This window comes from Schistocerca piceifrons, chromosome 6, assembly GCF_021461385.2.
Source record: "Schistocerca piceifrons isolate TAMUIC-IGC-003096 chromosome 6, iqSchPice1.1, whole genome shotgun sequence".
NCBI lineage: Eukaryota > Metazoa > Arthropoda > Insecta > Orthoptera > Acrididae > Schistocerca > Schistocerca piceifrons.
Window position 1 is genome coordinate 88,771,175 of NC_060143.1, and position 20,976 is coordinate 88,792,150.

At 44.1% G+C, this 20,976-nt stretch overlaps 1 protein-coding gene across 1 annotated transcript in view; it reads left to right on the top strand.

The window, feature by feature from the left end:
- Nucleotides 1–20,976, top strand: part of LOC124802870 (UDP-N-acetylglucosamine--dolichyl-phosphate N-acetylglucosaminephosphotransferase) — a 149,092-nt gene that overhangs the window by 25,413 nt on the left and 102,703 nt on the right. Inside the window, exons 3-4 of the mRNA XM_047263912.1 lie at nucleotides 2,555–2,768; nucleotides 18,421–18,652. Coding sequence (XP_047119868.1) covers nucleotides 2,555–2,768; nucleotides 18,421–18,652 — 446 coding nt within the window. The remainder of the gene's footprint in view (nucleotides 1–2,554; nucleotides 2,769–18,420; nucleotides 18,653–20,976) is intronic.

Genomic DNA, 20,976 nt, shown 5'->3' on the forward strand with positions numbered 1-20,976 from the left:
CATTACTTTTTACAGCGTTTGAATTACGCTTGGGTCGCATAGCAGAGGGCTGGGTGGGTGGCTTATTGCGAACAAGTTTATTACCCACACGAACCGTGGAAGAGTCTGTAAACGCGACCTTCTGGGCGGGCTGGCTTTGAAGAACATGAATATCCATCGGCTGGGCAGCACTAGAATTGTTCTTGCGTTTACGCAAACAAACAGTCTGGATGTGTCCTTTCCTTTGACAAAAGTGACAAACCGCGTTTCTTAGCAGGCAACGTTCACGAGGATGAGCAAGAACACACTTAGGGCAAGACTTAACTCTATCATTTGGCACACGCGGCTGACGAATGTGTTCAACATGATGCGGCTGGCTAGTGTTTACAGTCTGACTCTGCCGGTGGGGCCGCGGGCGTGACATAACTTGCTTAGCACAGGCAATTTGAGAAATACATGGCTGATCTAACTCACACTCAGCATAGTCAAAAGTATCTTGGGCTTCAATGATGTTCATCACAGTCTCTAATGACGGGTCAGGCAACTTTAAGATAGCAGCACGAATACGAGAATCTGCAATGTTTTGAGTAATAGCGTCTCGTAACATGACATCACTGTAGGAAGCTCCACACACACAATTAAATCGGCACAGACGGGTGAGGCCCCGTAAATCTGTTAACCACTGTTTATTAGATTGATGTGGCAGTTTCTTTAATCTGAAGAACTTGAATCTGGCTGCTGCCACATGAACTCGCGATTCGAAATACTCAGCAAGCTTGTTAACAACAACGTCATAGTCTAAAGCTTCTGGCTGGGATTCCGGGAACAACTTACAAAGTAGTCGATAGATTTCCACGCCTGCAGTGGAAATTAAATAAAGCCGCCGCTCAGTACCTGTGATTTTGTAGACTGTCATGTGCGCCTGCAACTGCGCGAAATATTCTCGCCATTCTTCTCTTGATGCATCAAAAGCACGGAAGGGTGGTGCTGCCTGTGCTTGTTCCTTTTGTGGTGGAGGATTAGCCGCTTGTTTGGCGAGTGCGTCCACCAGACTGTGTATTTGCTGACTCTGTAACAAGATCAACTGTTGTAAGTCGGCAGACATAGTGAACACAAATTAAACCAGCCCCCAAAATTTTATCGCTATAATTAGTATAACCAGAAACAAGTTGAACCAGCCCTGCACACGAGTTCGGAAGTCCTCGTCGCCAGTTTTGTGGCGGCGTTCGTAGCGACAAACAATTCACTGTAGAAATGGCTTACGAAGTCACCGCCACACTTTTAATAGCGGGCCGACCGGTCCGCTGGAACAGTGAACAGAAAGATGAAAACCCAAACACTCTGATTAAATAAAAGTCGGTACTTATCTTTATTAACGAAGATACAGAAACACAGTAGTGAACTCCGTGCCTACAGAAATCTGTCTAGTTCGAGTCGGAGTGGCTAGGTCAGCGTCGGCTGACGACAAACAACAACTCTGCTGCGATGAACACACAACTGACTAGCAAGTACCCAATTCGGTGGCGAGTATACAACTGAGCGGCGAATACAGACTGTCCTAGCGCTCGCGACTCCAGCGCTTAAGAAGCCAGAAGCCAGCGGTGGCGCGCGCAGACTTGCGGCGATTTCCTGTCTCGCTGGCGCTGCTTATGCGGACGGCGTCCGGACTTTGATGCTGCCAACCTTTTGGCAGCGGGCTCGGGTGGCATTACTGGCTAGGATATAACAGTAGATATCCTTGTCTCATGCTGTGATGGACTGTCTCAAGTGTAATTATTACATGGATTCAAACTGGAGTCCTATGTTACCATCTGTAATGTACCAATTTTTATATTCTGTACTTTGAAAAAGACACCACTGTCCAGTTGGGTTGGCCATGTTGAGGTTTGTCTTACATCACCAGAAGTCAAACAGCATAAGTTACAAACCAAATAAGTTGAAACTATGTACTAGGCCATGGATTAAATTGTGGTTTGTGTCTTCCTCCTGCATTTTTAAGTTGTCAGAAAATGAAATTCAATATTCATTAACCTGCAAAGTGAAAATTTCATTCTGCTTGTTATCTATTACCATTGAGACAGACAGTAAGCAATTAAAGCTGATATTATGTAAAAAATATTAAAAACAAACAGTTAAAGAGAGATTAATTTCTGCAGTCATGAGAAGAGAATTCGTGTAACTGAAAATCTAGAAGTAATTAATGGAGTATAGTGATTTTTTCACTCTCTGATTAACTAATACCCCCTAAACTTGAGATAATCATAAAATCCAAAATTTTGGATGTATTTTGGAAGGTTAATAGAATCATCTTGACTCACCATGCATATCTATGAAATGCCAGCTAGTTCTGCTGAAAATGTAACATCTGTGCCTCATGGATCTGGAGTTGAGAAGGAGTGCATCCATAAATTAGGGAAAAGTGCTCCCTCTAGTGTTTTCTATGTATTACTTGATAAACTATAAAATGCATGGTGTGATCTGTTAGTCCCTATTGACTAATAGTGTATTCTGTATTACACATCATCATTTAACTCATTCATTTAAAATAATTTTTCATTGTGGTCTGTTTTACCAGTTGGTGGAGTTGGTGGCTGCACTGTTGTCAATTTGCTGCATGTTGTTGTTGGGTTTTGCTGATGATGTGCTGGACCTACGATGGCGTCACAAACTTCTGCTGCCCACAGTGGCATCACTACCTCTTCTTATGGTATATTATGTCAACTTTAACTCAACTACAATCATAGTACCAAGACCCTTCCGGATCTGGCTTGGCTTCTCTGTGGATCTTGGTATGATACATTCATACTTATTTATTTCTGCTTATGATTAGGCATATAAAATTTTTAATGTGAAATTTGCAAAATGTATTCATAATACTGTCTGCACAAATACAGTTCCTTTAGCCATTTCTTGGAAATTTGTTTCTAGCATGCCATTACTACAAAATATTTGAATCTATATCTGTCTATCAGTTTGTGATGTCTTCAGCAGTAGTATCTTATAGCATACTTAGTTGATTTGTTTCACGGGTGTTATTTCTTGTAATGCCTTTAGAATGATCTTTCAGCTTTGTGGCCAAGTTCAGTTACACTATTTTTCCAGCATAAGAAGTCCTGAAAAATGGACTGAATGTACCATCAAAATGAACAATCATACAATTTAGATAGGAACATCTAAATTAATATGAACAATCATAGGCTTACTGAGCAGTGTGGTGCAGTGGTAAGTTACTGGACTCCCATTCAGGAGGAGAGCACTTCAAACCCCTATCTGACCATGCAGACTTAAGTTTTCCATGGTTTCCCTGAATACCAGGTCAGTTTCTTTGAAAAGCACACAGCTTATTTCCATCCGCAATCTTAGATTGTGACTGTTGCTAATGACATTGTTGTCAATGGAACATTAAACCCTTGATCTTCCTTCCTTCCAATTACAACATATTGAAACAGGTAGATGGCAAAGTAAAAAGGTAGGCTATTCTCCCACCCCCTTCTCTCCTCCTGTTCTCTCTGTGACTATTGTGTGGAGTGGATGACTATCAGTGACCCTCTGTTTGACCACAAATTTCTTTGATTTTACTCTTATTGTCATTCCATGAACTATGTTTGGGAGGAAGCAGTATGTCACATGACTGTTCTGTATATATGATACTCTCACACTGAGGATTTTGTAACGTCTCCTTCGTGTATAAATTACATGTACTTAGTTTTCTTCTACTGAACCTTTAGTGATCAATGGTGTAATCAGTAGACAGTGTGTTTTTCCCTTTTTGCATGGAGTTAATTAAATTTCCTTGTGCTGAGAGGCAACTGCCAGTCCTTGCATGGAGCATCTGTATTGTGTTCTTTGCATTTTCCTACAGTCTGATGGGTCTGCAGCTTCCATATACCCATCATCATCATCTGCGAACCACCTTAGAACTGCCGATGCTTTCTACCAAATAACTTATATAAGTTGTGAATAGTAATAATCATATGACACATCACTCTGCTTTGACATGTTCAGTACTCCAGTGGTCTGATGTTTCATAAATTCATATTTTGGTCATTAGAAAACAGTGAGAAGCAGTACTGAATGCCTTCTGGAAGTCAAGGAACATGGTATCAACCTGTGTACCATTATCTACTGCTGTAAGGATCTCATTAACAAGCAGAGCAAACTGAGTTTCACATGATTAATTGCTTGCAAATTTCATGTTGATTTTAACAAAGGAGATGAGATTTATGGTCTCCTAAAAACCATATTACATACATGTAAAGCAAGTTCCGTTATTTGTCAAAAGGTCAATATTTTAACAACAAAGCCCCACAGTTATGTACGTCTGTCTGAAAACCCTTCTTGAAAAGAGAAATAACTGCCATTGTTTTACAATGCTTCAAAATCCTTTACTGTTCTTGTGACCTGTGATAAACTGCTAGTAGAAGGGGATCAAGTTCTCTGACATAATCTATATAGAATCAAACATGAACCTCGTTAGGACCAGTGGCCTTTCCTCTATTAGGTGATTGTAAAGCTGATTGTATGTTCCATGTTCTCTTATCTGTCACAACATCATTTGTGAGATGATTAAAAGATGTCATACTATCTCTTCAATGAAGCAGTTTCAGAAACAGAATTTACTGTTTCAGAAGACAGAATTTACTGTTTTATGTTTTAGTCTTGTGTGCGGTGACATTTTGATTAGATGTAGCCAATGTCAAGCCTGCATAAATAATGTGTGCTGTTTTCAGATAATTAATGTATAGTTGGTTTAAAATCCTGAACACATTCTCAGGGGTTTGCTGGGAGCAGAGGAAGCAAGCTCTGCACATAGATTCCCAGCACATGGGCACCCAAGTGGGGGAACAAGTTGCACTTTCATGTTGAAGTGCTGACACCATACATGTACTTATTGATTTGGCATGGCGTGGCACGACAATCACTGTAACTGCTGTAACAGTATTGTTGCTACTCATAATTGTTACACTTTATCCTGGATTTTCCTATTTAACAGCCGTGGAACGCATGGGTACCGTACTGTTAAATCGCCAGTGTTGGCAGCAGCTGGCCTAAGGTTGACAAAGTTCTATTGACATCTGCCATTCTAGAACTAGGGACAAATAGTACATGTCTTTGTTATAACCTCTAGTTGAACAAATATATTTATAGGACGACACAATACATGTAAGTCACAGATCAAGTAAACAAAGTGAGGCATGTGTACACTGTAACAGTCAAATCAGCACTGAATCCAAGTCTAGCGGCCACTGGCTGGCTGGCTGCATAGGTGGTGCAGCTGCTGCATGGCTGGCAGACAGCACCGCATGTAGAGGATGCGCATAACTGTGCGGCGGCACTTTGAAAGATCGGCGAGTCACAACACTTTTCACCCCTTTAAATTTTTTGCATTGGTCTTGATGGAGATGACCTGTAGATTGCTAACGTCCATAGGTGTTGTTTGACTGGCCGTAAAGTCTTGAGGAGGAGGCTTCCCGTACGGATGGAAGTGTCCCCGACGATAACGGGTCGAGATGACAGGAGACGTGGGGGTCGAATCTGCTGGGGCCCCGTGCCCCAATCTGCCCGTGGCAGCAAGTCTGGTTGTTATAACAGGAAACATGGGCGGCGTCCGTAGGAGAAGGAGGCGAGTAGAGTTGCTCCGACAGATGATGGTCATCTGGTTCCCGCATGGGCACGTCTCCTGGTGGCGTCAGTTCTTGTGCTGGCACCGAGATGATGGTGAGAGGGCTGCGTTGTGAGTAATTAGAGATTCCAAGATCCCAAGCGTCAGGTAGACCCGAAGGTGGTGTAGCGGCATTCGGAACAGGTGTTGACGGCACCGAGGCCAAAGCTGGTCCGAATGATGCACTACAACACCCGTGTCCGTCTGGATTTCATATAGGCGTTGGCCACGGTGCCGTAAGATGCGGCCAGGACTCCATTTTGGCTGCCTGCCATATCCCCGTACCCATACAAGGTTGCCGGCAGTGAACCGGCCAAGTGAAGGCACCCGCGGCCATGAGGTGGAAGGCCGCAGAAGATGAAGTAGCGTGCGGGGCTGTTGGCCATGTAAGAGCTCAGCCGGGCTGTGGTCGCCCATGGGGGTGAAACAGTAAGAAGCCAGAAATTGGAGAAGAGCATCATCACCAGCAGAAGAATTCAGGAGTTTCCTCATCTGAGCCTTAAATGTGCGGACCAGTCGTTCAGCCTCACCGTTTGACTGTGGATGGAACGGAGGGGCCATGACATGCATGACTCTGTGACGGGCACAAAAATCCACAAAATCGGAAGAGGCAAATTGCAGACCATTATCAGTAACAAGAGTAGAGGGAAGGCCTTCCAAAGAGAAAATGCGAGCTAGAGCATTGGTGGTTGCCGCGGTGGTAGGCGATGTGCAACGGACAATGAAAGGAAAGTTAGAGTAGGTGTCAATAACGAGAAACCAATAAGTACCTAAAAAAAGGTCCCAAGTCAGCATCAATATGCTCCCAGGGCTTCTCAGGCAAAGGCCACGGTGACAAAGATGACTTCGGGGCGGCGGCCTGTGAAGCACAAGGACCGCAGGCAGTGACCATGTGTGCGATTTCAGTCAATGCTGGGCCAGTACACATGACGGGGCGCCAGAGATTTTGTGCGAGAGACACCCCATTGCCCTTCATGAAGGAGGCGCAAGACCGAAGGATGTAAAGACGCAGGTACCACAACACGCGGTGAAGCATTGTCGGTGGAAAGGAGGATAACACCATCCCTAGCCGTGAGGCGGTAACGCAAAGCGTAGTAGTTCCGCAACAGATCAGAAGTCTTAGCGGACGGACGATATGGCCAACCCTTCTGAATACAGCATAAAACTTGGGAGAGGGTAGGATCAGAACCTGTAGCAGCCGCCAGCTGGTCCCCGATGATGGGGAACCCGTCCACAACCCGCTGCTTGGCAACATCCAGGTGGAAACACAAAAGTTCGTCCCTATTGAATGCCAGATCAGGACCCATGGGAAGGCGAGACAGTGCATCAGCATTTGCATGTTGAGTCGTCGGCCGGAAATGAATCTCACAATTGAAATGAGACAAGTAAAGAGCCCAACACTGGAGGCGGTGTGCAGCCTTGTCGGGAAGCGACGTTGATGGATGAAACAAGGAAACAAGTGGTTTGTGGTCCGTAACAAGAAGAAATTTGGATCCATAGAGAAAAACACCAAACTTATGAAGAGCATAAATAATGGCCAAAGCTTCTTTTTCAATTTGAGAATATTTTCATTGGGCATCCATGAGTGTTTTGGAGGCATAAGCAATGGGTTGTTCAGAACCGTCAGAAAAACGGTGCGAAAGGACTGCACCAATCTCGTATTAAGAGGCGTCCATGGCAAGAACAAGATGTTGGCCAGGTCGATAAGTAGCCAGGCACGGGGCCTGTTTCAGCAAAGTCTTCAATTTCTGGAAAGCTGCATCACATGACGCGGACCAGTGAAAGGGCATGTTTTCATGCAACAGGCGATGCAACGGCTGAGCCACCGAAGCCGCAGACGGTAAAAACCTGTGATAGTATGCTATTTTCCCCAAGAAGGCCTGCAGTTCCTTAACAGATGTAGAGTGAGGAAGGGCATCGATTGCAGTGACAGTTTGCTGAAGCAGACAAATACCATCCTGAGAGAGTTGAAACCCCAAGTACGTGATAGATGCCTGAAAAAATTTTGATTTCTGAAGATTACACTTAAGACCGGCAGTCTGTAAGACATGAAAAAGTGTGCGGTGATTCTGAAGATGTTCTTCAGTGGTGGAGCCAGTGATGACAATGTCGTCCATGTAATTTATACACCCAGGGACAGGGAGCAATAATTGTTCCAAGAATCGCTGAAAGAGAGCAGGGGCGCTGGCAACCCCGAATGGTCATTGTTGGTATTGATAGAGGCCGAAAGGCGTATTAAGGACCAGGAACTGCCGGGAAGCAGTGTCGAGAGGAAGTTGATGGTAAGCTTCTGACAGGTCAAGTTTAGAAAAATTCTGCCCTCCAGCAAGTTTAGTGAACAGTTCTTCAGGTCGGGGCATAGGGTAAGTGTCGAAGTATTGAGCATTTACGGTGGCTTTGAAATTGCCACAGAGATGAATATCACCATTGGGCTTAACAACGACAATGACAGGAGAGGACCACTCACTGGAAGTGACAGGAAGCAAGACCCCTGAAGCAGTGAGACGATCCAGCTCCCATTTGACCCGATCACGAAGGGCCACAGGAATGGGCCGAGCCCAAAAAAACTTAGGCCGAGCAGTGGCTTTGAGTGTGATATGAGCTCCTAAGTCATTTGCACGGCCTAAACCAGGAGAAAAAAGGGACAAAAATGTCGTCGACAATGAATCCAATTGAGCATAAGAATAGCATTAGAGACAATATTGACAGAGTCATCTATGGAGAACCCAAAAATGCGAAAGACATCGAAACCAAAAAGATACTCCGCGTTACTATGGTTGACCACAAATATGGGAACAGTATGAATGACGGATTTGTAAAATACCTCAGTATTAAATTTTCCCAAGAGAGAAATCTTCTGTTTATTGTACGTCCGGAATTGCCTAGTGACACGTGATAGGATTGGAGAACCCAACTGAAGATACGTCTGAGAATTGATGATAGTGGCAGCAGAACCAGTATCCACCTGCATACGAACATCCCGACCAAGAATTTGGACAGTGAGGAATAACTTCCCTGAAAGGGAAGAAGTACCATTGACAGACAACACAGAAGCAGAATCAGCATCATGTTCATGAACGTCAGGTATGCGGTCAGATTTGCAAACGGATGACACATGACCCTTCTTTTTGCATTTGTAACACACAGCCAAACGTTGGGGACAATCCTCTCGTGAATGTTACGTAAAACACCACGGACATGAAGGAAGTTGTTGTGGGTTTTGCTGCAGTTTCTTAGAGGTTTGTTTACGGTTAGGCCGAGGCTGGGTTTGGGAGCGTACTGTGGCCACATCGGCAGGCGGGGACATGCCACACACTTCGTCAACATCGCACAGAGGTTGTATTTCCCCGACGTCGCCCCATGCCTCTATTTGCGCTCCAGCGGCATGAGAAATTTCAAAAGACTGAGCGATGGATAGGACTTCATCTAGAGTCAGATTTGCCAACTGAAGGGCATGTTGCCAAACTTCTTCATCGGGCGCCGATCTCGGCTAATAGCATCCCATACCATGGAATCGGCATAGGATTCTTTATGAACTTCAGTAACAAATTGACACTTTCTACTGAGGCCGTGAAGTTCAGCAGCCCAGGCGCAATAGGATTGATTCAGTTGTTTTTGACAATGATAAAAGGCAGCACGAGAGGCTACCACATGTGTTTGCTTTTGACAATATATGGACAGAAGTGAGCACATTTCAGCAAAGGACAAAGACACAGGATCTTTCAAAGGAGCCAATTGCAACAGCAACCGATCAATATATTTGAGGTGAAATCCATGAAAGGAACAGAGACTTACATGTTTGGTTGTCCGCGGCATGAAATGCCAAGAAGTGCTGTCAAAGACGTTTTTCGTAATCAGACCATTCTTCCGCCCATCGTAAGGAGGAAAAGGAGGAAGAGACGATGACGAGAGAGCATTGGATGCCATGACGAAATCACGAATCGCAGATGTGAGAAGCATTTGCTGCTCAATGAGACCTTGCAATAGTTGCTCTAAAGTAGCCATGGAAAGCTGTGGGTCAACGATAAAAAAGATAAATTCACTACCTTGTCGCCAATTGTTATAACGTCTAGTTGAACAAATATATTTCTAGGACGACACAATACATGTAAGTCACAGATCAAGTAAACAAAGTAAGACGTGTGTACACTGTAACAGTCAAATCAGCACTGAGTCCAAGTCTAGCGGGCGCTGGCTGGCTGGCCGCTTAGGTGGCACGGCTGCTGCATGGCTGGCAGACAGTGCCGCATGTAGAGGATGCGCGTATCTGCGCGGCGGCACTTTGAAAGATCGTCGAGTCGCAACATTGTACTTGTGTTGTACATTTCCTTTGTGCAAAACCCTAAAAAGTTTCAACATTAATGATAAGGCCTGTGATTAATTATTCTAGGTGAAAATAGAACCATAGACATGCATCCAAGGAAATTTTATAATTGTTGAAGCTTTGCTTTTATATAGAAGAAATGGCATTCATTTTGTATAATTTTCTGTCTTTAATCTTTGTGTTCCCCGTAGCCTCTCTTACTGTATTTTTCAATGTGTACGTCATTACAGCTATCCAGATTTGGAGAGAAATAGGAGCAGCTAATGACAGGTTGTAACTTTTGAATTTATGTGAGATGTGTGATACTATGGCATGATGGTAATTGCACTGCCTGTTAAAGGCAAGGGTCTGGGTTCAGATCCACAACCAGCACATGGTTTTAACTTTTTTCATGAAATCACTTTCTTTTGCATTAAGAATAATTTTTGCTTATGTGAGACATTACCACAAAATATTATCCCATACAACATTGATGAATTAAAATGTACAAAACACATTACTTTACCACCACCCCTCCCCCCCCCCTTCCCCCCCAGGGGGCTTGTCACTCTTTGACAGGTTTATGCTTGGCTACCACAGGGTCCCAGCCTTTGCAGCACTTTTTCTTTTCCATGTGCTGCATGTCTATCCTCTCACTTTTCTTTTTCCCCTCCCTTGGGGAACTTGTCTGGGGTATTACTAGGAATGTTCTGCACTCTGTCGTAGACCTGCAAATAGTCTCAACTTTCTTTTTGGCTCCCTTTTCCTTTCTTTGTTTCCCTTCTCCTCTTGTTCCTCCGCTTTGGCATTTGAGGATCCTCTTCTTCTCCTCCTCCTCCTCCTCCTTCTTCTTCTTCTTCTTCTTCTTCTTCTTCTTCCCTGTTCGCTCCTGAAGACCGACCCACGTGTCTGGCGCGTAAAAGGTGACTGGGTAACGCGTAATTCCCAGTCCCGGGTCAACAGATGGGGTTTGCACGTACTCCCTGGTACAGGCCAAGCCCAGGGATGGGTGATTGCCTGAGCTGTAACCTTCCCTTCGTCAGGTGTTCAAGAGCTGTGACCCGAGGTGTGAACAATCACTTAAGGCAGGTGCACCCACTTGTGAAAGGGGCCCTCAGATGGAAGGAGCGCGCCATCAGAGACCTGGCAATCATGGGGGATTTCTTCATGATGAGTCACTCATCCTTTCCATCGATGTTAACGAAATGTAAACGTAATGAAGCTACTGATTCGAAGACCTTTCCTGCTGCACCGCGGTTCCTTGTGGTGTCACATACTGAAGACGGTCAGTCCTTCGCCACGGTCAGTCCGTTAATTATTCAGAAAGGTGTTGATGCCATTGTTGGCCCTGTGAAATCCTGCTCTGATTTACAGAATGGCACTTTGCTTTTGGAGACAGCTTCTGATTCTCAAGCACAACTACTACTTGCTGCCTCGCTTCTACATGGCTACCCTGTTCATGTTGAGGCACATATAACTTTGAATTCTTCCCGTCATTTAGTTTACACCTGGCTGCTTGACAGTCTAACCGAGACTGAAATACAATCTTTCCTCTTGGATCAGGGTTTCATTGCCGTCTATCGTGTAATGAAAAAGGTCAATTCCTCCTTGATGCCCACCCAGACTCTTTTCCTCACCTTTGATTGTGTGGTGCTGCCATCCAAGATTAAACCAGGCTACGAAATCATCACAGTCTGGCCGTACATTCCAAATCCATTGCGCTGCTACCAGTGTCATTGGTTCACTCACACTAGAACGTCTTGTCGACACCCAGCCAAATGCGTAACCTGTAGCAGGGATGCACACAAGGACGACTGTCTGCCTCCTCCTCCCCACTGTATTAACTGCAATGGTGGCCACGCTGCCTCCTCACAGATTGTCTCTTGTATCTAGATGAGCGGGCTGTTCAAGAGATTTGGGTAAAGGAAAAAGTGCCTTACTGGGTAGCTCGCAAGTTACTGGCTAGTCGCAAACCCTGTGTTCTGCTGTATGGCACTTATAGTTCAGTTGTTGTTACCCCCTTGCTCCATGAAGGACATGGCTACACAGACATGCGGCCTCAAATTTGGCTCTGAAGTTGTGAAGTCGCCCTGTGTCAAGGTAGCATCGCTGTTCCCCCGTCCCGCTGTGCAACAAACTGTCAAACTCTCGCCTAAAGGGGCAAAGCTACTCACTACACAACCGGCAGGCAGGAAAGGACAGAAGGAGTACTCCCAAGAAGACTTCGCCCGTCCCTCCAGCCAAACAACACTCAAGTCTTCCTCTAACCAGAAGGGCTCGAAGAAGTCTGCTAAAGACAAACGATCTCCTTGACCAACTCAAAGATACTACCCAGCCGGCCTTTGTCTCACTTGTTCGCACCACCAACTGTTTTTCAGCATTGGACTCCACTGACCGACCACACGAGCACGCTGATGCTTCTGTGGACCCCATAGAGCAGGATCCTCCTGCTTCTGTGCCCTGTAGTAGCGACTCTCCACCAGCTGTCTCGGCAGCCACCGAGGTGACACCTACATCTCTTTGTCCTCATGACTGTCCTCCAATGGAACATTTGCAGCCTTCGGTCCCACAAAGATGATTTATGGCTGCTTCTAGCATTGCAGCATCCCCTTGTACTGTGCCTTCAGGAAACAAAATTGCACCCTCAAGACCGCTTTGAGCTTCCACATTACTTACCATTTCTTTTTGACCTTTGCCCTGAGGTCGGCATCCCATCTCATGGGGCGTCATGCTGCTTATGCAAGATGACCTTCATAGTCAACCCATCTCCCTGACTACCCGTCTTCAAGCTGTCCTTCGATGTTGCCAGGGCAGACGTCCTTCAGCTTATTGGGCAGCTACCTCCACCGTTTTTTCCACTTGGTGAATTTAATGCACATAATCTCTTTTGGGGTTCTCCCAGGTGACATTCTTAACCAACACAACCTCTTCTGCCTTAACACTGGTGCACCCACTTTCCTTTCTGACTCCTCGCACACCTATTCCCATTTGGACCTATCTTTTTGCACTGCCCAGCTTGCCCATTGTCTTGAGTGGTCCGTTCTTCCTGACGACTACTCGAGTGACCATTTTCCGTGTGCTCTTCGTCTGCTGTCTCCTACCCCATCCACGTGCATGCCCAAATGGCAGCTTACTAAGGCTAACTGACTGCTTTACACCTCCCTGGTGACCTTCACAGAACAAGATTTCCTCAGTTGTGATGACCAGGTGGACTATCTCAAGTTATCCTTACTGCTGCAGAATGTTCCATTCCTCCCACTTCCTCTTTACCATGTCATTTCCCAGTCCCTTGGTGGACTGAGGCATGTCGCAACGCAATTCGTGTATGGAGACGTGCTCTCTGCGTTTTCAACCACCACCCTACCCTGGAAAACAGCATTCATTATAAAAAGATGCGTGCAAAGTGTCGCTGAGTTCTTCGGGATAGCAAAAGAGCTAGTTGGATTTCATTCACAAGTTCTTTTAACAGTCCCACACCTTCCTCTGTGGTGTGGGCCAACCTCCGAGGGCTCTCTGAAACCAAGATCCATTCCCCCATTTCTGGCCTAACAGTAGGTGCCGATATCATCGTGGATCCTGGTGCTATCTCCAACATCTTGGGCCGCCATTTTGCGGAAGTTTCGAGCTCTTCCCACTATCACCCTGCCTTCATCAGTTGGAAACAAGTAGTAGAGGCTTGGGCGGTACCCTTCTCTTCTCTGAATTGCGAGTGCTACAATACTGCCTTCACTATGAGGGAGCTAGATCATGCTCTCAGTTAATTCCGGTCCTTCGCCCCACAGCCAGATGCTATCCACATTCCGATGTTGCAGCACCTCTCTCTTGCAGGCAAACACTTTCTGCTTAACACATACAACCACATCTGGGCTGAGGGCACATTTCCTTGACGCTGGCGTGAAGTCACCATAATACCCTTACCTAAGCCCAGTAAGGACAAAAACCTTCCTTCTAGCTACCGCCCCATCTCTCTTACCAGCTGCATTTGCAAGGTGATGGAATGTATGATTCATGCCCGTCTGGTGGCTCTAATCTCGCCATTTACTCACGAATGCACAGTGTGGATTTTGAGCACGGCGTTCTGCAGTAGACCATTTCGTTACTTTGTCCACTCATGTCATGAATGGTTTTCTGCAGAAATCCCAGACTGTCTCCGTGTTTTTCAATTTGGAGAAGGCCTACAACAAGTGCTGGAGAACTGGTATCCTCCGCACTCTTTACACATGGGGCTTCCGTGGCGCCTGCCCTGTTTTCTTTGGGCATTTTTACAAGACCGAGCTTTCAAGGTGTGTAAATGATTAATGGAAAATCTCATATAAATATGTGAAACAAATACTAACAAAGAGATAAAGGGGCTGGCCAGTACTTACCTCAGCTCAGTACAGCCGATAGATACACAAAAAATATAACCAAAAATTTACGTTCCTAGCTTTCGGAACAAATGTTCCTTCATCAGGGAGGAGAGAGGGGAAAGAAAGGGAAGAAGGGAAAGTGGATTCAGTTACTCACAACCCAGGTTATGAAGCAGCAGGGAAAGGAAAACAGGGAGGGTAGCAAGGATGGAGGCATGGTTGTCAGAGGGAAGCCAAAGATATTCTACTGTAAGTACTGTGCCAGCTTCAAACCAAAGAGGATGCATAATTCTAGGGACCTAGGAACCTGCTACACCGTATGTGCCATTTGGCTTCTCCCACCCAACAACAGTCCCTCTGAAATGCGGAGATGGGAACTTGCACTCCAACACATCCTTTCATCCCGCCATCCCCCTGGACTGAACCTACGTTAAACAACCTTACTCCCATTTACTCTTCAGTCTTCTCCTCTTTCCCTTTCCTCTTTAGCCATTCGTGCATCTTTTCATCCTACATAGTTGTGTTTATCTTTATACTATATACCTCTTTACTTCTGTATGCATCCTCTTTGGTTTGAAGCTGGCACAGTACTTACAGTAGAATATCTTTGGCTTCCCTCTGACAACCATGCCTCCATCTTTGCTACCCTCCCTGTTTTCCTTTCCCTGTTGCTTCATAACCTGGGTTGTGAGTAACTTCTTCCCTTTCTTTCCCTTCTCTCCTCCCTGATGAAGGAACGTTTGTTCCGAAAGCTAGGAATGTAAATTTTCGGTTATGTTTTTTGTGTATCTATCGGCTGTACTGAGCTGAGGTAAGTACTGGTCAGCCCCTCTATCTTTTTCAAGGTGTGTGGGGGTTCTGCGTTGTTGCACACTTTTATTCAGGAAAATGGTGTGCCTCAGGGTTCTGTACTGAGTGTCATCCTCTTTGCTATCACCATTAACCCTATAATGGCCTGTCTCCCACCGGGTGTCTCTGGCTTCCTTTTTGTCAATGATTTTGCCATCTATTGCAGTTCTCCATGGACCTGTTTTACTGAGCGGCGTCTTCAGCACTGTCTTGATCTTCTTCACTCTTGAAAAGATTACCAATGGCTTTCGCTTTTCCACTGACAAAACCGTCTATATGAATTTCTGGCGGAGCAAATGGTTTCTCCCACCATCTCTACATCTTGGGCCTGTTGCCCTTCTGTTCATTGACACTACGAAATTCCTGGGGCTCATGCTCAATAGGAAACTCTCTTGGTCCTTCCATGTCTCTTACTTGGCAGCCTGCTGTACGCAGTCCCTCAATGTCCTACATGTCCTCAATAGTACTTCTTGGGGTGCTGATCGAACCACCCTCCTCTGTTTGTACCGGTCCCTTGTCCGTTCGAAACTCGACTATGGGTGCTTTGTTTATGCATCTGCACACCCATCCCTTTTACGCCATCTCAACACTAGCCATCATCATGGCATCTGTTTGGCCACAGGCGCCTTTTACACCAGCCCGGTTGAGAGTCTGTATGCCGGTTAAGAGTCTGTATGCTGAAGCTGCTGAACTGCCACTGTCCTACCGCCGTGACTTTCTTCTCAGCAGGTATGCATGCTGTTTGTCTGCCATGCATGACCACCCTTCCTATGCCTCCTTTTTTTATGATTCCTTAGATAGTATGGGGCTCGTCCCTCTTCTCTGTTACCTCCTGGAGTCCGCTTATGCCACTTGCTATGGCGGCTTAACTTCATGCTACCTGCAACTTTCCCCATGGGTGTGAACCCTTCACCACCTTGGCTTCATGAAGCGGCCCATGTTAACCTTAGCCTTCATTCGCTTCCTAAGAACACTACTCCATCCTCGGTGTATTGGTTTCAGTTTCACGACCTTCGCATGGAACTTAGCACTAGTACCTTTGTATACACTGATGGCTCTCGGACTGACCGTGGGGTTGGGTGTGCCCTCATCATTTTCACCCGTGTCTTTCAATATCGGCTTCCAGCCCACTCCTCAGGATTTACAGCCGAGCTTTTTGCCTTGTATCAGACCACGGAGTACATACGGCGACACAGCCTTTCCAATTCTGTTCTTTGCTCAGACTCACTCAGTGCCCTCCAAAGTCTCTGTGCGCTGTACACTTCTCATCCCTTACTGCAGCAGGTCTGGGAAAACTGTCACTTGTTCACTCTTGGTGAAGCCAGTGTTATGTTTCTGTGAGTCCCTTGTCATGTTGTTCTGCTAGCAAATGAGGCTGCTGACGCTGCTGCCAAGGCTGCAGTCCTCATACCTCAGTCCGCGAGTACCTATATTCCCTCTGATGATCCCTATGTTGCCGTCTCTCACGAGGTGGTGTCCCTTTGGCATTGCCAGTGGTCCTCCCTTCATGGGAATAAACTTCGGCTTATTAAGCCTCTCCCGGTGCCTTGGACGACGTCCTCTCGGCCCTCCTGTCGGGAGGAGATTATTTTAACTCGGCTGGATATTGGGCACTGCCTTTTTAGCCATCGTCATTTGCTCAGTGGCACTGCCCCACCACTTTGTACGCATTGTGCCCAGATTTTAAGTGTCCGCCACTACCTGCTGGACTGCTCTTTTTTTTTTTACCAATTTACGTCCCATCTTGGGTTTGCCACTTGATTTATCAGCCGTTTTAGCGAATGATGCGCGGGCTGTTGCCCGCATTTTACTTTTTATCTGCTGAAGCAATATGGCGTAGGCCACTTAATTTTTAGTTTTGGGCCTCCATTCTGTTATGGTGTTTTTGTTAGCCCTTTTTCCACGTGCCTTTTTTAGCTGTCTCCTACTCTGTCCATTGGGACTGACATATAGTCATTTCCCTCATCTCTTGTGTTTGTGTTCTATAGTTTTGACTTGGGTGTGTATGACCTCAGTGGTTTTTGCGCCCTAAAACAAAACAAAACAAACATTAATTTACTGATTTCTGCATCTTTTTACATATACGTCCATATTCCAGAAAGCGCCATATGGCAGTGTGTACCACATCCCACTACAACTCATTACCTTTGTTGTTCCATGTGCAAATAGAGCGAGAGAAGAATAAATGTCTATAAGCCTCCATATGAGCCCTAATTTCTCTCATATGTTGGCAGCAGTAGAACCATTCCGCAGTCTGGCCTCAAATGCAGGTTCTCTTAAATTTCCTCAATAGTGTCTCATGAAAAGAGTGTCATCTTTCCCCCAGGGATCCCCATTTGAGTTCATGAAGCATCTCCGTAATACTTGCATGCTGATCAAACCTACCAGTAGCAAATCTAGTAGCACAACTCTGAACTGTTTCAGTGTTCTCCTTTAATTCGACCTGGTGGGGATCCCAAACACCTGAGCCATTGTCAAGAATGGGTCACAATGGTGTTCTATATCTTTCTTATATACAGGAGTCATCTATGCTTTTTTTCCAGTTGCTTGGGACTTTGCACTTTAAAGTTAACTATTATTTGTATGGCTAAATAATAAATGTTAATTGCTTTAGTAGGTCAACTATAGGGTTTTTTCTTTTTCCTTTTTTAAAAGTCTCATCAATATCCACACCCAAGAACTGTATAGGTATGCGTATGTGCACGGACATATTGCTACCAACTACCCGTTTTCGCACAAATGTGATACTGCCAGGAACAGTAAAGAGACTTTCCTAATGTAGCCTATGCAGGGTACAGAAAAGGAACCATGCATCAACCAGCCATAATTTCATTTTTCAGCCCAGCAGTTAGATCTGGGGGTGGGGGATAGCAGGGAAAATGAATGACATCTTCTTTCAAAATCTCGCCTGCATACTGCAAAATATTGTGAAAATCTTCTGAAAGAGGTAAATGGGTGATACAAATATTGACTGAGTAGGCACAAAAAGGAGAAATACAGATAATGAGCACCTCATTACTTCCACACAACACAATTTAACACAACACAACAGAGTGAAACACAACACAACTTACAGTAGTGCCCAGAAGGCTTTTTGCATCACTAGGTTTCAGAATTGGAATTCTCATCTTAGCTGACATTGCACTAAATGCTTCTTGCTTTTCACTTTCTTTTGTTTTTATTTCTGTTATTCATAGCAATTGCTTTGCAGTATTTTATTCATTAAGCTATAATTATTTATTGAAAAATATTAGCTGATGTGGTCTTTATGTCAACAGGTGTCCTATATTACTGCTACATGGGCATGTTGGCTGTGTTTTGTACAAATGCAATTAATATCTTGGCTGGTGTTAATGGACTAGAAGCTGGACAATCATTGGTTATTGCTCTGTCCATTGCCATTTTTAATGTGATTGAGTTGACTGGTTCCCAGTGGAAAGCACACCAGTTTTCCCTGTATTTTATGCTGCCATACATTGCTACAACGGCTGCTCTCCTCAGGTTTAACTGGTAAGTCTATCAATGTTTCAGTCTGTTTTTTATAGCTTGTGTTGTGGATTCAGACTGTATGAATTTGATGCAGTTTATGTGAATATGTTTGCTTCTTTGAGACACAGTATATCAAAAGTAAGCTTACTTGAAAATTGTAAAGTAATGAAACGAAATAATTGTAGATACACAAGAGACTTTCCATAAAGATTTGTTTGTTACACCTGTAGAGCTTGCTAAAGAATCAGTGAACACATCTCTTAAATGTATAGTAGTTTAGGTCTTGGATGACCGTGATCTTCGTAAGCAATATAACAAAAACAGTGAGTCTAGATCCCATGTAATAAAATGTGGCCATGTTCAGATCATTAAAGCATTGTTGACATTTGGAGCCCATATGTGGAACTACTGTACATACCAAAATTTACCAGTCAATGACTGCAGTTGACTGGTACCTTTTGGTACGCACAGAAGCTCTATCTACCATCTCCACACATCATACACATCACCGATGAGTTAGTGGTTGGAAGTGGTCATGAAGGACTGCAACCGTTTACCAGAATAAATAAGTATTAATTGTGACCTAGACTGGTTATTTTTGCTATAAAGAGTAGTTGCATGCAGTGTTTATGAAAACATCTCCATACGCTGTTCATCCATATTTTAATGGGATGATCAAGTGACCTTGGAAATGAAAAACTGAGACTGAGCAAAAAGCAGCAAGGTAAGTACTTATTTCCAGAATGAATTTTCACTCTGCAGTGGGTGTGCACTGATTTGAAACAACCTGGCAATTTAAAACTAGAGTACTGATTGTTCCAGACTTTGTTCTCCAGAGAGCTGTTAGCCTTATTGTGTTAATTTTTCCCAGAAAGTGTTAATTACTCTGTAGATTATGCCACTGTCTTTAGGCTTCACATCCCTGGAAGTGCTATTTGCATTCTAATAGAAAGCTGGTAGATAGAACCCTTTTTTTTTTTTTTTTTTTTTTTGTTCATGAGATATTTTCACATAGGGTGTATTTGCACTTATTCCTCTTTTCTGTCAAGTAAGATTATGAATGATCCCTTCAGAGTGTACACACAATAGATTTTAGTGCTATCATAAATATAATAAAGGAATAAAATTTTGGAACAAGTAATCACTTGTATGAATGATGAAAGCTTCAGTGAGAGCACAGTTCCAGAAAAAAGAGGCAATCTCAAACATTCACACACTTTGTCCTATAGATCCCACAATGAGGGAGAATTTGTTAGGATGTGGAACAAGTAAAATTTCTGTACTGTTCCTCAGAGATATGAGAAACTTGCTATGTAGTCAGCATGAACATGTAGCTATCATTAATAATATACAGCACATGTTATTTGCTAAGGGTGGTTTAAAAGGCTGAAAATTTGAGTACCACATAATTAACAAAAAATTCAACATTTTCTAAACAGGTTCTATTTTTCAGAGTATATTATACAGTTGCCGCACATTTATCACTACGCACGTAATAGTTGTGTGACTTGGACCAAACTGTATAGACATTTAATTTTATTTCTGTACTAAAAGTTTTTTTTAGTGCCATTTTGGTACTTATGTTTTCATTCATTTGAAATTTGAGACATTGACTATTTCACTGGCTCACTTTGTTATCGCCATGTTGCTTATTGATAGCTACAAAAACACTTAAGTAAAATGTAAATATGACAATGGAAAGACTTTGGTGGAATATAAACAATGTAAGGAGGTAGCTGTCGGGACTCTCCATATAGTGGGGGCGTCAAATGTTTGACAGGTACATAAACAAAAATGAAAATGTTGCCAAGGTTTTGAACAAAGTCATTTTTCAGAATGTGCTGAATAAACACACACACACACACACACACACACACACACACACACACACACAAAGTTTCTTTAATGAAAGAGTTTACATCCACCCCAACATGTGGTTCAACACAATGTAGGAATTAATTACTTGAGTAAGATAATTACGTCTTGAATTAGGAGGAAACAATACTGAAAAGAGTGTCTCTTTTCAAATAGTGAAAGAACAATAATGTTTATAGGGATGCCGAAGGTCTGGATGAGACAGACATTGCTTGTGGAAGAACAGATGAATGTAAATATTGTCTAAGGATGAAGGTTCTAAGGAAAAATACAGACACTTCTAGAAAATACCACTGACTAGTTAATACACAATGCCAAGGGACAGACAGTTCAAATCCTGATGGCACACACTAAAGTTGAAGTTTTATACACTTAGAAACTGTATGCGTTGAGAGTCCCAGAAGAACACTTCAGTTTCAAAGTTCTGTATAATGAAAACACAGTCAAGTCTGGGGTAGAAACAGACAAGA